Raw genomic sequence first — 20,904 nt, forward strand, 5'->3', positions numbered from 1 at the left:
CATTTTTGACCAATCAGTGATAATCAGTATACCCAATAGAAATGATGCCTGATTAGACCAATTCTTCGGTTAAAGGTTTAGAGAACAGGGATTTGAGCTGTGTCGGAAAGCAACAGAATTGTTAGCTAGACCACTCAGTTCTTAACCCTGTTTTTGTAGCTTGTGTCTTGGTGACTTCATAGTGTCTTTGTGACTTAATAAGTGTCTTGGTGACTTTCAGCTGACCGGGTACTATACTTCTATAGTAATTTTATAGTTGGCTGTCGTCGACAGTGGTAACAAACAAAATTGTTTGTTTAAATCCATAGAATGATTTTGTATCTTGATTATTTGATTGTATTTCTAATCATATAGCCCAGATAGGATATAAATTGTATATCGATTTTTTGATAGACTAATTTCTGTAATATTAAATATACAGGATGCCTGTATTTTCTCCGACTTGTATAGACCTTATATATTTATGCAGTCTAGCTGAAATCTAGGAATAAAGTTTTAAATATTGAGTTAAAATAATAAAAGCTAATCTATATCAATAACAATACATGTAATATGGTTTAGCATCGTCTCTTGTATATAGTGAAGAAAAGTTTATACTTACAGGCTCGCAAGATGAACAATAAAACAAAAATATAAGCCATCGTAAAAGACAAAACTGTGTTTGTAGTTTCATGGCAGCTTTAAAAGAAGGATGGAACTCAAGGTAAATAGTTTTCTGGTTTACTTTTTCCTGAGGCCGCCTTTAAATGTACAGAACTCGTTGCACATGTGAAATCAAGCTGCGCATTCTATACATGTTTTTCTCTGTATTCTTTTGTCATTTAAAAATGTGGGTATAATCAGAGGATTAGTGTCCCGCTCTGTTTGTGCATGAAGGACATTACTGCACCAGCGGGAGAAAAAACCCTTATGATTTCAGATTTTAATGAGATAAAAACGCTTTTTACCGAGTTTATAAGGAATATTTCAATATGAACGTGTTTTTTGATAATATTTGCAACATTGTGAGGGGGGATTTGCGTAACTTTTGTCAAATAAGTTGTTTTTTGACATTGTATACAAATCGTGTCCTACTTTCGATTCTTCCCTTGTGTATTCTTTATATAGAGTGTAGAGTGATTTATGGTCATACGAGAAGTGTGCACTAAGAAAAAATGCAAGAAAACCAACACCTCGTTAATGCAAAGAACAGGATGTTTAAAACATTTTTAGACCGTCAATTCCAAGTGTTGAGAAGTGTATAAAACAGAACAAAGAAACTACGCTCTACTTAATTACGTTGAATGGATTTAAAGCTCTACTGACATCATAAAATAGCAACGAATGCAATGTGACCCACGGAAAATGTATAAGTCGTCGGTTTTCGTTTTACAAGATTTATTAAAACTCCGCAAACTTAATTATTACAATATTCCGCTAGGTCGGGAGTCGGTGGTACGAGCGCCCTGACTGCCGCTCTCCAACATGGCCAACAATTACTTAAAGATATTTTAAAATACTGTAGGCACATGCAACCATGATGATGATTTATGATGGTTCTTAAAACTATCTTCATGATTTTAACCAAAAAGATTTTAAATAAATTAAGATGGCAGATAAACATCGAATATATAATTCACGTGACAAGAGTCTATTCAAATGTTCACGTTGATATATCGATAGAAAATTGTATATACAGTTATCAATAGACTAATTACCGTACTATTGGAGGCTGGATGGTCAACAGTCACCATCAGATCTATCCAAATTTTTTAAAATATTATTTTGCTATCAAATATTAGTACTATTGAAAAAATATTAAGTAAAATTCAGATTTTAAATTGGAACATTTTCCTATATCTTTATACAGATATCTTCTTCTTAAGGAGATAAAATGTTATAAAAATAGCCTCGACTATCCGGCTCTCTTAAATACCTAGAATGTATCTATTTTTTAAAATGTGTACATACCGTATTAATTGACGTCTTGTATTTATTAAGTTAAGAAAAGTTTATACTTACAGGCTGGCAAAGTGGAAAGTTAAACAAAAAGAATACTGATCGTAAAAAACAAAATGGTGCTTGTAGTTTCATGACTTTTAAAGAAGGGTTTATGCTTTGTAGCTTCCTATGTTTTTTTTTCATAAGAGCACTTTTGAACGTACAGAAATCTTTATTTAGGTAAAACCTCATCTGCACATTCTATGCATGTTTTCTCTGAATTCTTTTGTGCCATTTAAAAATATGCGTATAATTAGACAGAGATTTGGTTTCTCGCTTTGTTGGACCAAAAAGAATATCCATGCATCAGCATTACGTGGGAGAAAAAAACCCAATAATTTAAGTTTTATTCATCTTTGGAGATTGAATACCAATTTGAATGAATATGTCCATTGAGATTTAGTCATATTTGTAGAACGCCGGCCTTTGCAGAGATCAAACATGTATTTTGATATCAAAAGTAGATTTTTATTCCATGAACACATGATCGCAGTCTTAGAGTTAATTTAGAATGATAGAAACTGTATATTTCTTATCATAATTTCAGAAACTTATAAAATAATTTTGTATAACCTCTAAAGGATTAAGCAAATATTGGTTATTGGGTATTCTAATTTTTTTTAATATTCAGGTACATGAGGATGTCTTTCACGTTGTATTTTGTCAATTTATTTTAAATAATTTATATAAAATATAAATTGCTTTCTTAAAGATTCATGCGCAATATGATGGTAGCGACATTGCAGAAAAATTACGACATGCCTGGTTTTTTTTATATCAGGTTCAGGTGTACAGTAATAAAAGTTTAGTTAAATGCACGTTCTTGTAAAAAATAATGTATTGTTTGTTTTAAAAAAAAGATGTTAATATACACAACAAATTTGTTGTTTGATGATTAATGAGGGTTTTGAAAGTAAAGATCATTGCAGAAAAATTATATAACCCCCTGACACGGATAACGTCTTCTAGGGAAATTTGAGTCTGACTTTATTATGTTTATTTTGTGCAATTCGTGATTTTTCTTAGGTTATTTTAACTGCATGGTTAGAATTGGGTCGCGTAGATTTCAGACCTTTTATACAGCTGTGAATGACAGTAAGTTTCCGTTAGAAGTAAAAGAAACATACTTAGTGGGTGTAATTATAATTGTGTTGATTGACGTTTTATTTGTATCAAATATACATTTTATTTCTTTAAAAAATGTTGAATGTTAAACTCTTTCTAACGTGTTTGATGTTCATGAGGAAATTTTTATCATTTTTTCAAATTCGTATATTATCATTTATTCAAATATAATCAAATGAATATAATATGCAATGAAATACTGTAATAAACAATTTATAAATTAAAAGTTCACCGAGATATGCACTCGAATGATACGTATTGAAATCTTCTGAAAGGTCTTTTGGGCTTCACACGTTTGACACGTGAAGGACTAAGTTCATTTCAAGATGAACTTTTAATTAAACTTAATGCTGAACACTTCTCGTAAAAAGGGACTGTTCGCCATTTTCTCTTTCAGCACCGCTATCCCTACTATTACTTATTAGGTTAGTTACTGACTCACTACGGAAATATATTGGGTTGATTAATCTCATAGATGGCGAGGCGAAGCCGAGCCTTCTATGAGATTGATCAACCCAATATATTTCCGTAGTGAGTCAGTAACTAACCTAATAAGTGTTTTGTTTTCTCGAGGACTATCAAGCTACATATTTATTCACAAATAGCGATGATCTGCGCAAAGCCATGTACAAGATGCCTTACATCTCGTCCAATTTAACTCATTTAAACTCTTCAAAATTTTCAATCTCACCTTTCAAATACTCTTTCAAAATCTTTCCTTCACCCATGTTTACTTACAATGTGTTGTTGCTATTCAATTTTAAATGTTTTCTCTCTTTCCTGCAGAGATTTGAGCAAATTTCGACGCTGCCATTTTGTTCTGCTCCAGAATATTCTAAGGGCAACTACTCTAATTTTAAAGAATTTTAAAGGGCAACTACTCCAAATACTTTAAGAACTTACGGCATGCAGTTTGTGTATAAAATACTATGAAATGTCGAAATGAGTAAGCGAAGCGTCAACCAATAACGGCCATATTGCCTAATATTATTTCTCACAGAACAAATATAGAGATATATGAGGCAATCACGTGCTATGTTTAAACCAATGAAAATGTGACATTTCAGTCCAAGGGAAAACAAAACTCTTATATAAGCCACATATACAGTTCAAAGTATTTTGCTATAGAGGTCTCACCTGTGTGGACGTACATCTTGCCTCGCCGTGTTACTTGGTCGCGATGAAATTATCAAGTTTTACGCACTTTTTTAAACCAGGAGAATACCAACATTAAATGAACTGGTCAATGCATTATTTACAAACATAATATGCACATAAAATAAGAATTAAATGCAGAAAAATCCAAGACAACGAAAGAAACACTACACGTCGGCACTGAGTTTCAGATTTGCAATCGGGTGTAACAAAATCGAAGGGTTTATATACCGGGTACCTGTGTGAAGGTGCTTATTTACGAGCAGTGTTCAGCTTTAAGTAAAAGTCAATATTGAGTACCGGCAAAAGTAGTCACCATTTTTCATTATATAACATACCTTGATACATATTGATATAAAAGTAGCAATATACCATTAATTTGTTGCTAAGAGCAACTGTTGGCATGGTAATGAAAACTAAAAAAAATAGAAAAATTACAAATCCTAGCGATTGTTAAGCAATATAGAAAATTATTGCAGCATATACTAATATTGGTTATGACATTTGCCATTAAAATATTTCATTCACTAAACAGTCAATTTAAAAATACATGTAATAAATAAAGACTGTTTTAATTGAAAGTTTTCCTTATGTTTTATAAACATTTTTTTCCGGAATTTTTCATAGATGTAAGCATAAAAACAAACTAATAGATATACAGCTGTATTTGAAAAATTCATGATAACTAAGAATATCGTCACCTTACATAAAACTTTATTATGCCTGATAAACCGATAATACTGTTTTGTTGTTGGGGTTTTTTTTAAGTGTTAACGTATTTAAACAATTCATTTGCCATGAAAACCTCTCTATAATATAAGAATCACAATATTTTGTGTAAGATTATTTTATTCCGTATAGTTGAAACTGTTGCAATCACTTATGGTTTGTGTTCAAAATAATTTTAAAAAGGCATTTTCTAAATTGTTTGTTTCTGTATCCATGGATAACATTTCTGTGGTAGTCATTTGGTATCCGTTTTACTAGGGTCAAACTCCTTTAATCAGAGCAGTGGAAATTTGAAATCATCACTTCAGATGAAAAAAATATGAATTTTGATATTAAAATCATTCTTTAGATCTTTACCCGTAATGTATAGACATAAGAGATTGAAAAACACAATCATGCCAAATTCTATTATATTTAAAAAATTGAACATAACATAACTTTTCAAAATTGCTCTGCTGTGGTTAACATGTCAAAAATTGGTGATTTTCAAAGTTAGCTCCTCCCATTTCCTTACATACCCCTGGCTGGGACTTAAGGTGTAATATCCCTCTGCTATTAATTTTGCCATATATTTATTAACATTTTTCATATTGATTTTCATCAAAGTCAGTATCAATCGATTCATATAAAACAAAGCTGAAGTGATAAAGCGCTGCTAGATTTTTTAAAAATTTATAAAATGTGTAATCATGATATGAAGAAAACTAGACATATTGATTAGAAAAAGCAAAATTTTACCATTGTAGCATAAAATTAAAAATCTAAAATGTATATGAAAATAATATATAGTTATATACATTTTCATTTCATCTTACAAAACATATTGAAGCGCTGCATTTTAGTTTAGAATAGCACTTTGTTGTATAGGTTTGCAACAAAAATTGCTTCAATCAGCAAGAGTTATCTTTCTTTATCATAGACTTTTGAAGGTTTTACATACATGTTTTACATACAGTGCATGATCAATTGCCACAGTTTCTAAATTTTCAGAAAAAGGTTTTCTGTTTTTAAATTTGGATAAGATAGTAGTAAATGGATCCATATATTTAAGAAATCCTAAAAATGTAAACCAGAGCATAAATGTTGTTATAACACAAAAAGTGGATCAAGCGAATAATCTTCCAGTAATTGGTATAATATCAATATAGGGATTTATTGCCTTGAATCGAATGAGATGTTGTTTTGTTTTGTTTTTTAATTTTGTTTTCCCATATCTGCTCCCTCATAATAGAAAAGCCCTATTCAATTTTAAACATTTGAAATGTTATAAGTTTTAAACGATTGTAACCAAGTATAGAATTTGTAATAGTTGTCTTGATCACATTTTCCCCAATTATAATTCATTCAGCTCTGTGAACGAGCTTTATATAGAGAAATAAAAATATTCCTTCCAAATATTCTCTGGCCTAAACCATCAAAAATGAACTGTTCATGTTCTGATCAAGTACATAAAATTCAGTTTTATTTAAAAACAGAATTAATCCATCGGGAGGTGGGAGAGGGAGGAATAGTCATGTAGATATTGCCTCATAAATACTTCATCATTATGATACATTTCTTGTAATATTTTTTTAAAAGTTTTCTATACTTTTTGCCACCTGATTCAAAAGAGCCCTGGGGTTCAGTTCGTTCCGTTCAAATTTTCTTTTTCTATATTTGAATTTAAATAAGTGTATCGCCTTCCAACATAAATTGGGGCCCAGCACCATCTCCCTTGTTGTTACATGCCTTAATAATTGTGAGTTAACAGAAACAAAGTGATATTATTTTCTACAGAAGTTATCTCTCTTATCATAGGGACATTGTACCTTAAGGTCTCCCGTGCAGGTTCGAATCCTGTCGACAACCTACATTTTGGCAAAAGTGTATTATTTTATGTATCATATGTATACACAATACAAAACAGAGACTGATATCGGCTTTCAATTATTTTAATTTTTATTTGAAACCGAAAAAAAAATATTTTACGACGAACAGGATATTGCAAAGCTGAAATTTTGGTCTTAGTTGATGCGTAAAGTAATTATGATTAAATACATGCCAAAATAATCTGGTCAAGATTCTAATTTATTAAATTTAAAGATATTTCTGAAATCTAAACTCTTTATTCTTTCATATCTTTCAAATCTAAAGAATAATAATCAGTCGCATCAAGCACATATCAAAGTTTGATATTTAACAAAGAAGTTAAAATAAAAATGCAGAATGTTACATTAATTGTAATTTCTGTTACCGGTCGACGGTCGATCACATTTGTGTCCTTATGAGGCATCCGATAAACTTTACCTATTGCGCAACCTTTACGCTTCGCACTACTTTGTAACTTTGCAATGACAGATTCATGTAAGTCTTTAATCAAAAGAGGTTTAACTATGGAACATTATTTTAATGTATTCGACGTAAGATTATACATTTATACAGTAATATAATGATTTAAATAATGCTCCTATTTTTTTCTTAACATGCGCAAGAATTTTATTAAAAAATGTACTTTTTCTACTAAATGTAAAGTTTCTTGGTATTTTTGAAGGCAACACAACAGCGCGATCAACCCTTTTTATGTTTTTGGCATGCCATAAAAACAGTTTATGCTGCCCATGCCGATCATTCTTTTAAGGAATACTTGTTTAAATTTGAACCAATTGAAGAAAAAATTACAAAAATACTCATCTGCAGTTTGTTATGAACAATCGATATGCAATATACGATCAAAAAATGAATAAGCCATTTTTTACTTACACAACATAGAATTCTAAAATAAATTGTAATCTATAAAAAAAAAAGTATTAAATGATTAAAAGGCGAGATAGGTCTTATTTCTGTTCAATCGCATTTTTAAAAAAAACTTCATTGGCCTATCAAATAATTTACTGGTGTGTTGGGCTTTTCTTCTCAAAGAGATCAATGTAATTACCATCCATCCCTCTTAACTATAGTAAATATCGTTTTACGATTCAAGTAATCATTTATTCACGAAATGGGATTTTTTTTTTGTAATTTTATGTAATATTAATTTTCCGATCGACCCTGTGTTTATATCGAGCCAGCGTTTGTTCCTTTTTTAAAGACAGATTTAAGAATAATGTAATATCGAAGACACGTTTGTAGAATTATCATAATGAGAACAATGTATATAAATGAGCGATTTGAACATTGAATCATAATTCTGGGGTTTACTTTTCCAATTTCCATACATGTCTAAAAGGTTTTTTTGTCACACCAAAGCATTCCAGACAGAAACAAACAGTTATTGAAATCTCATAGAGTACCGTATTCTTCGTAAAAAAATGACATTGAAATAAAGTTTAACATAATCACAGATGAAACTAGAAACTTTAAACCTACGTTCATTGTGGACAAAGAGAAAAACTAAATAAAGGTTCGTATGAAAAATTGTGATTGTCCTCTTAGTGCACACCTCTCCTATGACTTTAAATCACAAAAACAGCCTGGTTTCACATCTTTTATGAAACGAAAATAAAAACACGTAACTAACAATTCTGTAATTGACTGTCTGTATTTGTTATATGTCACTTGTAAAACTGTAATTGTTCATGCTTAGAAGACTCTTGAGGTAGCTAGGGATAGGAATGTCAATGGACTATGCTAAGCACACTTTTGAACTGCATGGTAGTATGAAATCAATATTGCATGCGCGGATCTAGATATTTCCGAGAGTGGAGATTGGGTGGGGATCTTGTTTACCTGGTTGTGGTTAGGGGTCCGAGTCAATCGCAAACAATTATTTATTAGGACGGGTATGCAATGATTTTATAGGTTGTTCACCTGGAACAGTTTTTTAGTTTACCTATACAGGTAAACTGTCCAATATAATAGCTATAAGATAATCGGTAAGTTTTTACAAGACATCTTATAATCTCATAGTTTATTATTTACATTATTAACATGCTTAAAAAGCACTTCTTATGTATAATATTACCCTTATCCCTAGCAATATGTGCAGTGATTAGGAAATGGGAATTTCCCGAAATATCCTAGGGCTATTTGTAAACGGTTTTGATTACAGATCCCAAAGACATCGTGAATGCAAAGAACAGGAAGTGTTAAACATTTTTAGAAAAAAATTCCAAGTATTGAGAACTTTTTAAAAGCAGAACGAAGAACCACGCTCTACCGACGTTGAATGGATTTAAGCAAGAGAATCAGAATGGTGCTGGTGTTTGGAGTGGGTTTAAAGTGGGTCATATTACAAAACGAATTAAACAGATGATGTAATCTTTTGAGTCTACCTTACAAGTACGAGCATGTTATAAAATGGGGTTTTGTCGCGCTTTTGATTAGATATCTGACGGCACATCTGTGGATTTAGAAGTGTATAGTCATCTAATTTAACAATTAATGATTAAAAAAATATGGTTTCTTTACATAGTTTCAAAAATTCAATGTATAAATGGATGTTTCACTACTGGACCAATATTTAAAATCTCACATCCAGTGTTCAGAAACTTGGTAAAAGCTTTCTTGCTCATTTTATCCACTCTACTGATAAGCATGCTCAGAAATTGAGAGGAATACTTTTACCGAATAAATGTTTAGCTGAATTTTTTTACTTATTTTATCAGATTTGATAACCAATATGAATAATTAACATAACATTTTTATTTTCTTCTTATCCATACTTAATGTAATTAAGGTAGAACACTTAATCCAATTAAGATAGCAAAATAAATTAAATATTTGTTTGAACAATAGACGTTTGCTGTCGTTAATTCAAAAGACACTTCAGAAAATCTGATCTGATCTTTCTTGTTCCGTTATTTAAAGAATACTTAACCAAAAAAAATTAAACAATTTGTTTAGGGTCAACTGCATGTACCACTCATCTAGCGTTTGTTTGTCTGGGATATTGATAAAATCAAACAATTAAAAATTGAATCTTCTTTCAAACTGAATTCACGACAAAGACAATTAATTCACAGCAAAAGAAACTTAAGCTTGTTTTTGCTATCCTGAACAATCAAAATGTGTTAGGCAACCTACGTTTTAACTGATACCGACAGTTAGTTTTCTAAATAAATGTAGAGATGGCACTTAAAGCTATGTTTAAGATAAATACCAAAACAATTTTAAATAAATTATGATGACATATTCATCGTACATATAATATAGTTAACTTGAAAAGAGTCCATTTAAAAGTTAACGTGATATATAAATAATAATTTAGTTACAAGTATTTATATACTAGTTACTCTAATATTTAATAAACAGGTGCCTCTATTTTTTTCAGACTTGTATAGACCGCATATATTTGTGCGATCTGAAATCTCGGAATAAGATTCTAAAAAATGATTTAAAAAAAATAGTTAATCTGTATTAAAATTTTTATATGTAATATGGTTTAGCACCAAGTCTCATGTAAATATATAGTGAAGAAAAGTTTATACTTACAGGCTTGCAAGGTGAACAGTAAAACAAAAAGAATGCCAATCCAAAAAGACAAAATTGTGCTTGTAGTTCCATGGCTTTTGAAGAAGGTTGAATGTTAAATCGCTTCCTGGTTTTTTCATGAGGGCGCTTTTGAATGTAAAGAAATCTTTATTTGGGTGCAAGCTCATACTGCACATTCTACATATGTATTACTCGGATTTCTTTTGTTGCATTTAAAGACATGCATATCATCAGACAGGGGATTTCTTTCTCACTCTGCATGAAGGACATCCATGCACCAACATTGCGTGGGATGGAACAGAACCAAAATTTTAATATACGCCATCTTAGGAGATCGGATACCAATTTGTAGAAATATTTCAATTGAGGTTTAGTCATTTCTTTAAAAAGCCCACATTTTGATATCAAGTGTGGATTTCCATTCCATGAACACAAGATCACAGTCCGAATGAAATGAAACTGTATATTTAATATAATAGTTTGATCAACTTAAAACAGCTTTTTATCTTTTGGTGTTTGAATGGTACTTTTCATTGTGTGGCATGTTTATTTCCCAAGTAATAAACAAAAATTCATAGGGCGTTGCTAAAATGCGGATTGTTAATTTTACTTTCTTGTAATGATCAAATTATTAAGTTTAAAAAGATTTAAATCTACACAACAAAATTGTTGTTTGATGATCAATAAGGGTTTAAAGGTAGCGATCATTGCAGAGAAAATTAAATAAACCACTACGTGGGTTACGTATTCTATGGAAATTTGAGTCTGACTTCATAATGATTCACAGATTACATGCAGTCCGTTACTTACGTAAAATTCTTTACACTGATTAGAGAGAGAACAGGATAATGTCACTTTTATACAGCTATGAATGACAATAAATTTCCATACGAAATAAAAGAAAACATACGATGTAAATACAATTGTGTTGAATGACGTTTTATTTGTATTAAATTAAACATACACTTTATTCTCAATCAAAACAATATGAATGTTGAACTCCTGTATCAGGTTTTCTTTCAAATTCACACATTATTGTATATTCAAGACATTTTCGATTTTATAAAGACTAAATCTTTCAGGTCGAAAATCTCTTAAAATATTTAAATACGTACAGTAATTATCTTAAACATAGCTTTAAAAAATCAAAAGAATTTAATATGCCAAAAAATATTATAATAAACACCTACAGCATTTTAGAAGTTAAAGTTCACCGGGAACTTGGTTGATACGTGATCAAATCGTCTGAGAGGCCCTTCAGGCTCACGGGTTTGACACGTGACCGATCAAGTTCATTTCACGGTGAACTTTTAAACTTGCGGTTTATTTCTTAATTAAAAATCAGTATATAATTCCGGTGCAAATAGTCACCAATTGTCCATATATAACATACTTTGATACATATTGATATAAAAGTAGTAAGATGCAATACATTGTTGGCATGGTAACGGAAACTAAAAATAGAAAAATTACAAAACCTAGCAATTCTACATTAAATAGAAAGTTATGGCATCATATATTAGGTATGACATTTAGATTTAAAATCCTAGTATATTATATGGCTAATTCTAAAATAAAAGAAGATAAATAAAAACTGTTTTTATATAAAACCAATGCAAATTTTTAAACATGATTTTTTTCGAAATTTTATAGACGTAAACATAATATCAAATTAATAAATATATACACCTGATTGACCTGAAATAAAACTAATTATGTTAAATAAATGATAATGAAGTCATCTTTCATGTACTGTTAAGTTACCACGGTAACACTTTAAAACTATTCATTCGCATTGAAAACTTTTCTCTAACTTAAAAATCACATTATTTTGTATACGATTATTTTATTCTGCATACCTGAAACTGTTGTAATTTCTTACGCTTTGTGTTCAAAATAGTTTAAAACTGCCATTTTCTAAATCGTTTGCTTCTGTTTCCATTGTTAACATGACCTTTGAGGTTTCTCCAAGGAGGTTCGAGTCCCGTCGACAACCTATATTTTGGTTAGAAGTGATTTTTTATCATACATATAAAGCAATAGTTAAAGATATCAATATTGAACCACGTGAAAATATATTATACAAATATTGACTGGGGTTGAGGGCAACATTGATTATAATAGCCCCCGAGGGACGAAATATTGCCCGACGCGAAGCGGAGGGCAATATTTTCGTCCCAATGGGGCTAATATAATCAATGTTGCCCGAAAACACAGTCAACATTTGTTTTGTTATATGAAGAAACAAACCAAAATTTAAGAAAATAATTGAAAACAGATCGCTGTAATTTTCTCAGCTCAACAAAGAATTCACAAATTCAATTTTGTGCAAAGTTCATTTTCAAAATATCCTCAGCATCAAACGGTCACTGGTGATATTCCGCCGATCGTAAGAATCAAATTACAGATGTTCTACCTGATTTTACTTCACAGTAATTCGCAAATCCTTATATCCGTTATGATAGCAAACCGTCGCATTGCGCGTCCGTTGTTTTCTTGCCTTGACTGACTGTCTATTACGACGTCAACTTGTTTTGGAGTCGCGAAGAGTTATTTACGTCATCGTTTACGAATCAACAAATCAGAGGCGATTATTTGAAATAGAGGGAATGTTCTCTAGATATTATTCCTAGCCGGTCAATATCAAAAAAATATTGACAGGTCAATATTTTTCGGACGAGCTAATATTACAGTTATTGACTATTTGTCTATATAGAGTTATATAGTGAGAATATACTACTGAAGATAACAATGAATTTTATTGCATTACATAAGGTGAATTGAGTGATAATAATGTGTTTGTTTAAAATTATCTAAATATAATTTTCATAATTTCCCAAAGAAGTGGTAAGAAAAAGGAATACTTGTATATCGATTATGATGTGTCCAATTTCTTCTCGTACATGTATAAGTTTTATAAGTAAGTGATTCGAAAATTGAACCATGTTTCTGGGGTTTCCTTTTCATTACATAATGATTCAAATATCTAACAAAAAATATATGACATCAAAAAATTCCAGCTAAGAAGAAATCGATACGGTACTTTATTTTTTTCTTCCAAGAACGGCATTCAAACAAAGTTTTACGTAATCACACATTTAAAAGAAGAATATAAACCTTCTTTCATTGTAGGCAAAATGGTTTCGCTTACAAATGTTACAAAAGACAACCCATCGTGAATGCAAAGAACAGGATGTTTAAAACATATTTTTAGACCGTAAATTCCAAGTATGGAGAAGTTTATAAAACAGAACAAGTTGCTGTCCTTTAAAAAAGGACTACAATACGTGGACCATTTGCATGTGTTTCCAACGAAAACGTGAAAGCCTTAAGATTATCAGAGATTCCACCGACTCTAGCCCTCTGCTTTTAACCACTAAATTTGTACGTTTTATTACGTATATATGTATGTATAGCCCTGACTTTTTATCTCAGAATTTAAAGGATTCATACTTCTAAAATAATTTTGATCTATCTATGAATGAAGTTTGCATGTATAGTATCAGGCATTCGGTGAATTCTACTATTTGCGCACACATTACGATTCGCACTACTTTGTTAACTATGCAGTGACAGCTTTGTGTAAATTAAAAATTTCATATTTTGATGCATTTTTCTTGAGATTCAAACTTTTATAGTGACATAATTATTCAATCATACTTAAATGCTTAAAAAAATTAAATCGGGAAGTTCTCTAGCCTCGACTACCTTAAATATATATTTAAGTTACATGTGTATTCGGAAAACAACAAAACATTGCAAATTATGCAATTTGATGCTAGCTGCAGGACTGTAGCTCCCGGTCTGAAAAAATTCGGATGGACGACCTGGGAGCTACAGTGCCTCCCTTGGTAAAAAATTGCAATTTACGGCGCACAAAAAAATGCGCTAGTTTTGGACTGATTAATCTCATTTACGAACACATTCTGTACAAATCTTCGATCCCAAAAAATTCCTCGGACATTTTACTACAGATGTCGTCACTTCACTTGCTTCTGATAGTCTTTTAAACACCATCAACAGCCCTGTAAACTAAAGTGGTGCAAGTTTGTTTACATTTAAAAATGGCGACTCTCGATCTCGACGTAAATTAACATACTTCTTTTTCCGAGGTCGGTTATCATGTTTAAGAAAAAATCTGAGGCAAGTAAAGTGATGATATCAGTAGTAAATTTGCTGAAGAATTTAATGGTACTAATTATTTTTACAGAATTTGTGTGAAAATAAGGTTAATAAGTCCAAAACTAGCGCAATTTTTTGTGCGCCGTAAATTGCAGTTTTTTACTATGGGAGGCACTGTAGCTCCCAGGTCGTCCATCCGAATTTTTTCAGACCGGGAGCTACAGTCCTGCAGCTAATTTGATGCATGTTGTAGTTTCGGCATAACATTAACTTATTTCATAATAGCGAGCGCAGCGAGCTCCATAGACAACGTGTACGAACGGAGGAAATTCGAGTTGAAATCTGCACATTGTTCAAAGAAAATTTTGTGGACCCGCGTGAAAACGTTCTACTATCCCATACCAGTGATCCTTTGCGGTGCATAGCAACATGGCGGAACAGGAAGCGTTTCTAAGGGAAATTCTTACCTGTAAATCGCATACATCATTTTCATTTAACAATAAAAAAAATCCTTTTAAAAACATTTAAGTAAACAACACATATGCTTACGTAAAAAACTGTACCTATAACGTCATTTCCTTCCCCGAATTTGTCCGACAATTTACGAAAACTGTCGAGCGCAAAAAGTTAAGTATGACGTCACAGTGATCTCGCGTTTTATATTCCCGCGATACATTTAGAAGTGGATCAAGCATCTGTACTGAATGTAGTTACCAGCCATTCTCCAGAAATGGTTCCAATTATGATATAATGTTGTCGCCAGCATTCATCACAAAATTATTATTTGCCGTTTAATGTATTTGGCTGATACTTTTCTCAGGAGATATCTACAGTAAAAATTACAAATTTTGATACCTTTGAAGTGTCAAATAATGTCAAATTATTTCAATAAAAAATCGGTTTGTGTATTTTTCAGCATGTCGCACGTGAATATTTCAATTTTACTGCAATACTAAATAGCATTACGGTGATGAAAGAGACAATTAAAACTCATTTTTTATTTCAGCATCACATAGCGTGTTTTGTCAGTAAACACCTGTTGATAACAATCTTTTCTTTCTTTTTTCCCCCCGATTTATATATTGTCGCTGAAACCGTCCTGATTTCCGTAACACGTGTTTGACTTAAAAGTAAGCGATGATACTCAAAACAATATCTATTGATATTATAGTAATTGAATGTCATAGGCATATTAAAAGAAAAATATATACAAGTTACAGTCGAAAATCTATGCGTTTTTTAAATCATCGATTATATAATTGAAACTTGAGCTTGACGCATTTCAAAGCCTGACTTCCGTAACGCAATTTTCAACTAAATTCATGGCATTTGAAAAACTTATTCATGATGCCTTTCGAGAACACAGTGTTCTAAAGCTATCTATCATCATCTGTAGAAAAATAATGTAATAGCATGGTACAGTGAGAGGAAAATATACTAAAACCCCTGACCGGCCTAACGTATGACATCCGTAACAGTATTTTCAATCAGTGATATAGGGCTCGGTTTTCCATCGATAATAATTTGGATTGTTCAGCGAAACAGAACATGAGTTTAGAAAATAAAGGAATGTTGATATTCTTAACTGAAGCAATTAATATTTTGATACAAAGTGCATTTTTGAGAAAAATATGATGAGAGTTTGCTAAACTATCGAAAAAATATGAATCATTATGTGTGGATTTATCTGTTTTAGTTTATTTTTATTTGCAAGAGATATATCAGTTGCAGATTAAAACCAATTCACCTAAGACAATTTATCATTTGACAATATTTTTTAAATATTTGCTGCAGCGTTACGGATATCAGGGGAAAAACAGATTTGGCATCTGTTCATTCCAGTGCTTCTTATGTATATTTTCCACGACAGATAATCTATTCTTATGTTTTAAAATCAACAAAGTGGTCATTTTTCATGTAATATTAGCATAATATGCTATTTAAAGTTTACTATATTGAAATATAGTGCACCAAGCTTATTGTTTTCTACAACATGTGATTTAATAAAAAAAAATATCAGGTGACCAAAATATATTTGGCTTTTCAAGGTTGTATTAATATGCATGCATGTTTATATCGAAATGGTATTATTCCCGGATCAGAATATTTGATAAATACTCTGTTCATGATTTTTTTTTTTAAACATGATTAGTTACGGATGTCAGTTTTTTAAGAACTAATACCCGAAACTTAAACTAGTCAGAGTTTATATATACTTGCGAAAAACAGACCTTATTTAGTTGACTTATTAGTAACAATGCATATACATATGTATATATATGCATTAATACATTATATGCGTATATACATTAATGCAAAGCAGGCAAACATGGAAAAACATAAGTGAAAATCCGAAAAAGGTGAGATGTGGATTCAGTCAACCCATATTTTAATGGGGATAAGACCCCAGTTCCTCCACATAAAAAAGGAAGTTTAGGAAGATATAACCAATAAATTTCATGACTATTTAAAACATCATAGGAGTAGATATTTGTGAAATGATAATCTCTGACATCCGTAACGAACCATCCAAGCTTTTTATCAAATATAAAAAGACAGCTGATTTATATGTTTGACTTTTTACCGGTATATTTCAAAATTGTGTTTGGTACATCCATCAGAGCATGCAATTTTAATACAATTAGGTATTTCACTATTTTAGACCGATATTTCATGTCAACATTTTTAAATCAATGTAATGTTGATTACATACTAATTAGAGGAAAGAAATTTGTTAAAAAGCGTGCTTATTAAGTTAAAAATGTATTTTCTACAATGAATAACCTGTTTTTGATTTTTATTCGCTAATATTTGGTTGTAAAATGTATTGGAAAAAATATTCTCCAAGAAAAAGGTCATTTGCTAACTTCCGTAACTTTGGGCCATTATCTTTAAAAATCCCTCTGACATCAATTTGTGATGTACAATTTCTCAACATCTCTATATTAATGTTCTGTTGTTTCAATATTTTAATTAAAATCATTGAACATATGAAATTGTTCCTAGTTTACATTTGAACTTGAATGAAAGATGATGCATTATTTTCTTTTTTATTGTTGAAAATAAAGATTTTCTTAAAATAAAGATATTTTTGAAAATATATTCCCCTTAAATTTAAATTCTTCATGATTCTGTCAAATATGTCATTCGTATTCAATATGATATCAAACAAAGTGGCTAGTGAAGTTTACTGTTATTGTACAGGCCGAGGATTAGTTGCATTAATTCACTTCTGACTTCCGTAACAGGGTTTTTAATATGGTCTTCAAAATCAAATATTTCGTAAACGAAGAAATTTTGGTGAGTCAAATTTCATATTTATATCGGCGAATAGTTGTACTTCAATATTATTACAATTAAAACACGAATATCAAAAGTTCATTTTTCACTGAAAGCAATCCCATATTTGGAACCATTTCTGGAGAATGGCTGAACGTGTTGGAAGTACTCAGTTGGGAGTCACCATCAATAATAACACTGATACTGCGCTCGCTATTAACGATGACTCTTTGGCTGATTAGTTTTGTTTTGATGATTTTTTTTTTGCTCAGTAAATACACATGCAAGTTCCATGCTAAATTTATTGTCATATTGATCCAATCATTGTATACGTTAGGTAGGTGACAAAAAATTATTAAAAAAGAAAAGTCTAATCGTTATTAGATCTATCTGTAGCCACGTCATTTTGTAATGAATAAATTAAAGAAAATAATTAAACTGTTAAAATATCTACATGTATTTGTTATAGTTGCATATGTGGTCAAACCTTTCAATAATATTGGATATCACACACTAAAATCAAAGTACTGAAAGTACTGTTAGACGGTGGCGCTGTTTGAAAGTGGCATATTACATGTATGTAAATTATTGTTGTCGAAAATCCAAAGTCAGCGTCTCATACATGTACTAGCACAACTGGTCGTAAGTTACTTACATGGATAATTCTGTGGAAATCGTAGTTGTGTTCACAATCCACACTTTACAAATGTTGTGTCTCTTTATAGTCATCTTTTGGGGAAATTCCACAGATTTATCACAGTAGCCTTTGTAGTATAGAAGTTTGTATCTATATGTTTGTATCTATATGCTTGTATCTATATCAGTTGATATTAAAACTCCGTTTTCGGTAATACATGTACTACACAAATGTATTTTGATTGCCCCAGGATGACTCATTAAATATGTGGGTTGCCACCACATATTGAATGAATAAATTAAATCCAAAGCGATTTCATCACAGTACGCCAAACTATTTGATTGTATAAAGAAGGGGAATTATGGTTTTTTCCCTTTTTTCCCTTTTGACATTTGGGTTGACCCTGCAAAGGGGAACAACTTTTAAAAATGTGGATTGGACTTTTGTGCTTTAAAGGTATTGTAGATTTCTCAAAGTAACGAGAACAAATAAAGCTTTAGTATGATAAAATACTTATCAGTTTTTTACTAACTATTTGGGCATACATGTAGTATGTTTATTGTCCCTCTCGACAGCATTTCCCTCAATTTCTTCACGAGCAAAAAGTTGCATCATCACACTTGCTTGTGGACTATCACACTTGCTTTTGTCCTCATAGTCAGTTATACATTTAGGTGTACAGAAAACGGAATGGTTTGCAAGAACCTGTTTGATATAACTGGTATTGCTTTTGGAATGCACGTCATCATGAAACAGAAGAGTCAATCAATATTTTATCTTCGACTGTAGTGGATTATTTCCATTTGCTCACAACAAAAGTGAATCAAAATTTGAGAAAAAAATATCATACAATATTCAGTCGCGGCAGTTTCATTAATCAACGTTTTAAAGTACATTTGTCTAATTGTATTTAGCTATAGATTTATTCAAATCATTTGAATGAATTTTGGAAAGTCACATGTATATTTTATCGCTTCTCAGTACACTTTAACACGCATAATTTACTTACAACATTAAACTTTTCTAGTAAACTTACAAGAAATATAGATTAATTATTCAAAATTAGTTTTTAAAAACACCAAACAAACAAAATCCAAGTTAAACGCATGTTTTTCTGACCGTACAGCTGTATATATAAATTTCATTTTATTCTTTGCATGTACTATAGTCTATACAATAGATCTACGGTCCGCAAATCCCCTTCATGTTTCATTATTTATCGCAAATATAGCATGGATGTATACGCTACGGCCGATGTAGCATTTCGTTGAATGATGACACTTATTTCGATTGCGAGTCGCAACAAACTGGCGCATTTATAAAGGCCCGCCTATTTGTAAATGGAAACAAATGTCGAAGAAAGCTCATAATAGAGTTGTACTCGCGAGTTAAAAATTATTTGAGAACAATAGGGGTGATATTTACGTACATGTGTAAATAATGTTATCTGTTTGCGAAAAAATCCCCCCAAACCAAAGAAAAGGTTCTCTAATAGCAGTACATATGGATTAAAGTCACAGATTGTACTTCGCTCATCAAATTGCGTTATTTCAGTTTAGTGTGAAAAATTTGTCAGAAACTGTTAAGTGAACAAAATTATAATGTCTTACATTTCCGTTCACAATTTAATGTACCATAAATGTATTTGGAATATTGCATGAGTTGAACCGATTGTTTTTTCTCACAAAAAAATCTAGCGTTTGGTGCAAATTAGAGATACACGAGCTGATACGCCGTGAAATCCATAAGACGTTTTACAGCATGTCTTTAATCCCTTATTTGCTGACAAAAAATCTGGACTGAAAATCTTTGAAACATCGTAAAATGTTGTTTGTTTTTACATGTACATGTAAAATGGCGACTTGATTTGCACGTGAATTTTACAATCCGAGGTCGATCGAGTAGCGTGTTTGAGAGAAAGTCAGCAGCAAGTAAAGCGTCAACATCAGTAGTAAATATTGTCTGATGAATATTGAGGTGCCTGTAATAATATTAATGTTCCTACAGACTGAGTGGGTTACAAAATTAGGTAAATCACAGGATAGTCCAAAATTAAACACATTTGTGTCGTAAATTTTAAGTTTTTTGTTTGGTAAAAGAACACATGAACACTTGTAGAAGAAAGTGTGCCATTGATCGGTTGAAGTTCAATAAAATGTAATTTATCTAATATTCATTATCAGTATCTGTTGTGAATTCTTTAGAATAAGCTACAAAAGAAATAAATATTCTTCCTCAACTAAAATTAATGCGTTGAAAATGAATGAATTTATCGATGAAGCATATACTTGCTGAAATATGAAATGGCAAACCTTTTTAAATTGTGTGTGTTTCTGACAATTGTTTACATCATAAAAAAAAAACAAGAAGCGATTATTGTGAGATCTCTTAGCCAATTATCGCAGTGATATAGTTTATGCAGTCCTGATACAGAGTTTAACGTCACAACTGGCAGTTGGTGCATAAAT

At 31.2% G+C, this 20,904-nt stretch overlaps 1 protein-coding gene and 1 long non-coding RNA gene across 4 annotated transcripts in view; one reads left to right on the forward strand and one right to left on the reverse strand.

The window, feature by feature from the left end:
• LOC128173180 (uncharacterized) overlaps window positions 1–10,620 on the reverse strand; it is a 38,221-nt gene extending 27,601 nt beyond the window's left edge. For 2 of the 3 annotated variants that reach the window (XM_052838895.1, XM_052838893.1), the window contains exon 1: window positions 10,399–10,620. In XM_052838895.1, the coding sequence (XP_052694855.1) occupies window positions 10,399–10,470 (72 nt within the window). In that variant the 5' untranslated portion in view covers window positions 10,471–10,620. Of the gene's footprint in view, window positions 1–601; window positions 700–10,398 lie in introns of those variants that run through there. The other variant, XM_052838894.1, reaches the window with a different exon arrangement.
• LOC128173206 (uncharacterized) lies at window positions 102–10,491 on the forward strand. The gene is made up of 3 exons (XR_008242450.1): window positions 102–228; window positions 604–703; window positions 10,401–10,491. It is a non-coding gene; the product is annotated as an uncharacterized LOC128173206 (long non-coding RNA).
• Window positions 10,621–20,904: the final 10,284 nt, after the last annotated feature.

Source organism: Crassostrea angulata, chromosome 2 (genome assembly GCF_025612915.1).
Source record: "Crassostrea angulata isolate pt1a10 chromosome 2, ASM2561291v2, whole genome shotgun sequence".
Lineage (NCBI taxonomy): Eukaryota > Metazoa > Mollusca > Bivalvia > Ostreida > Ostreidae > Magallana > Magallana angulata.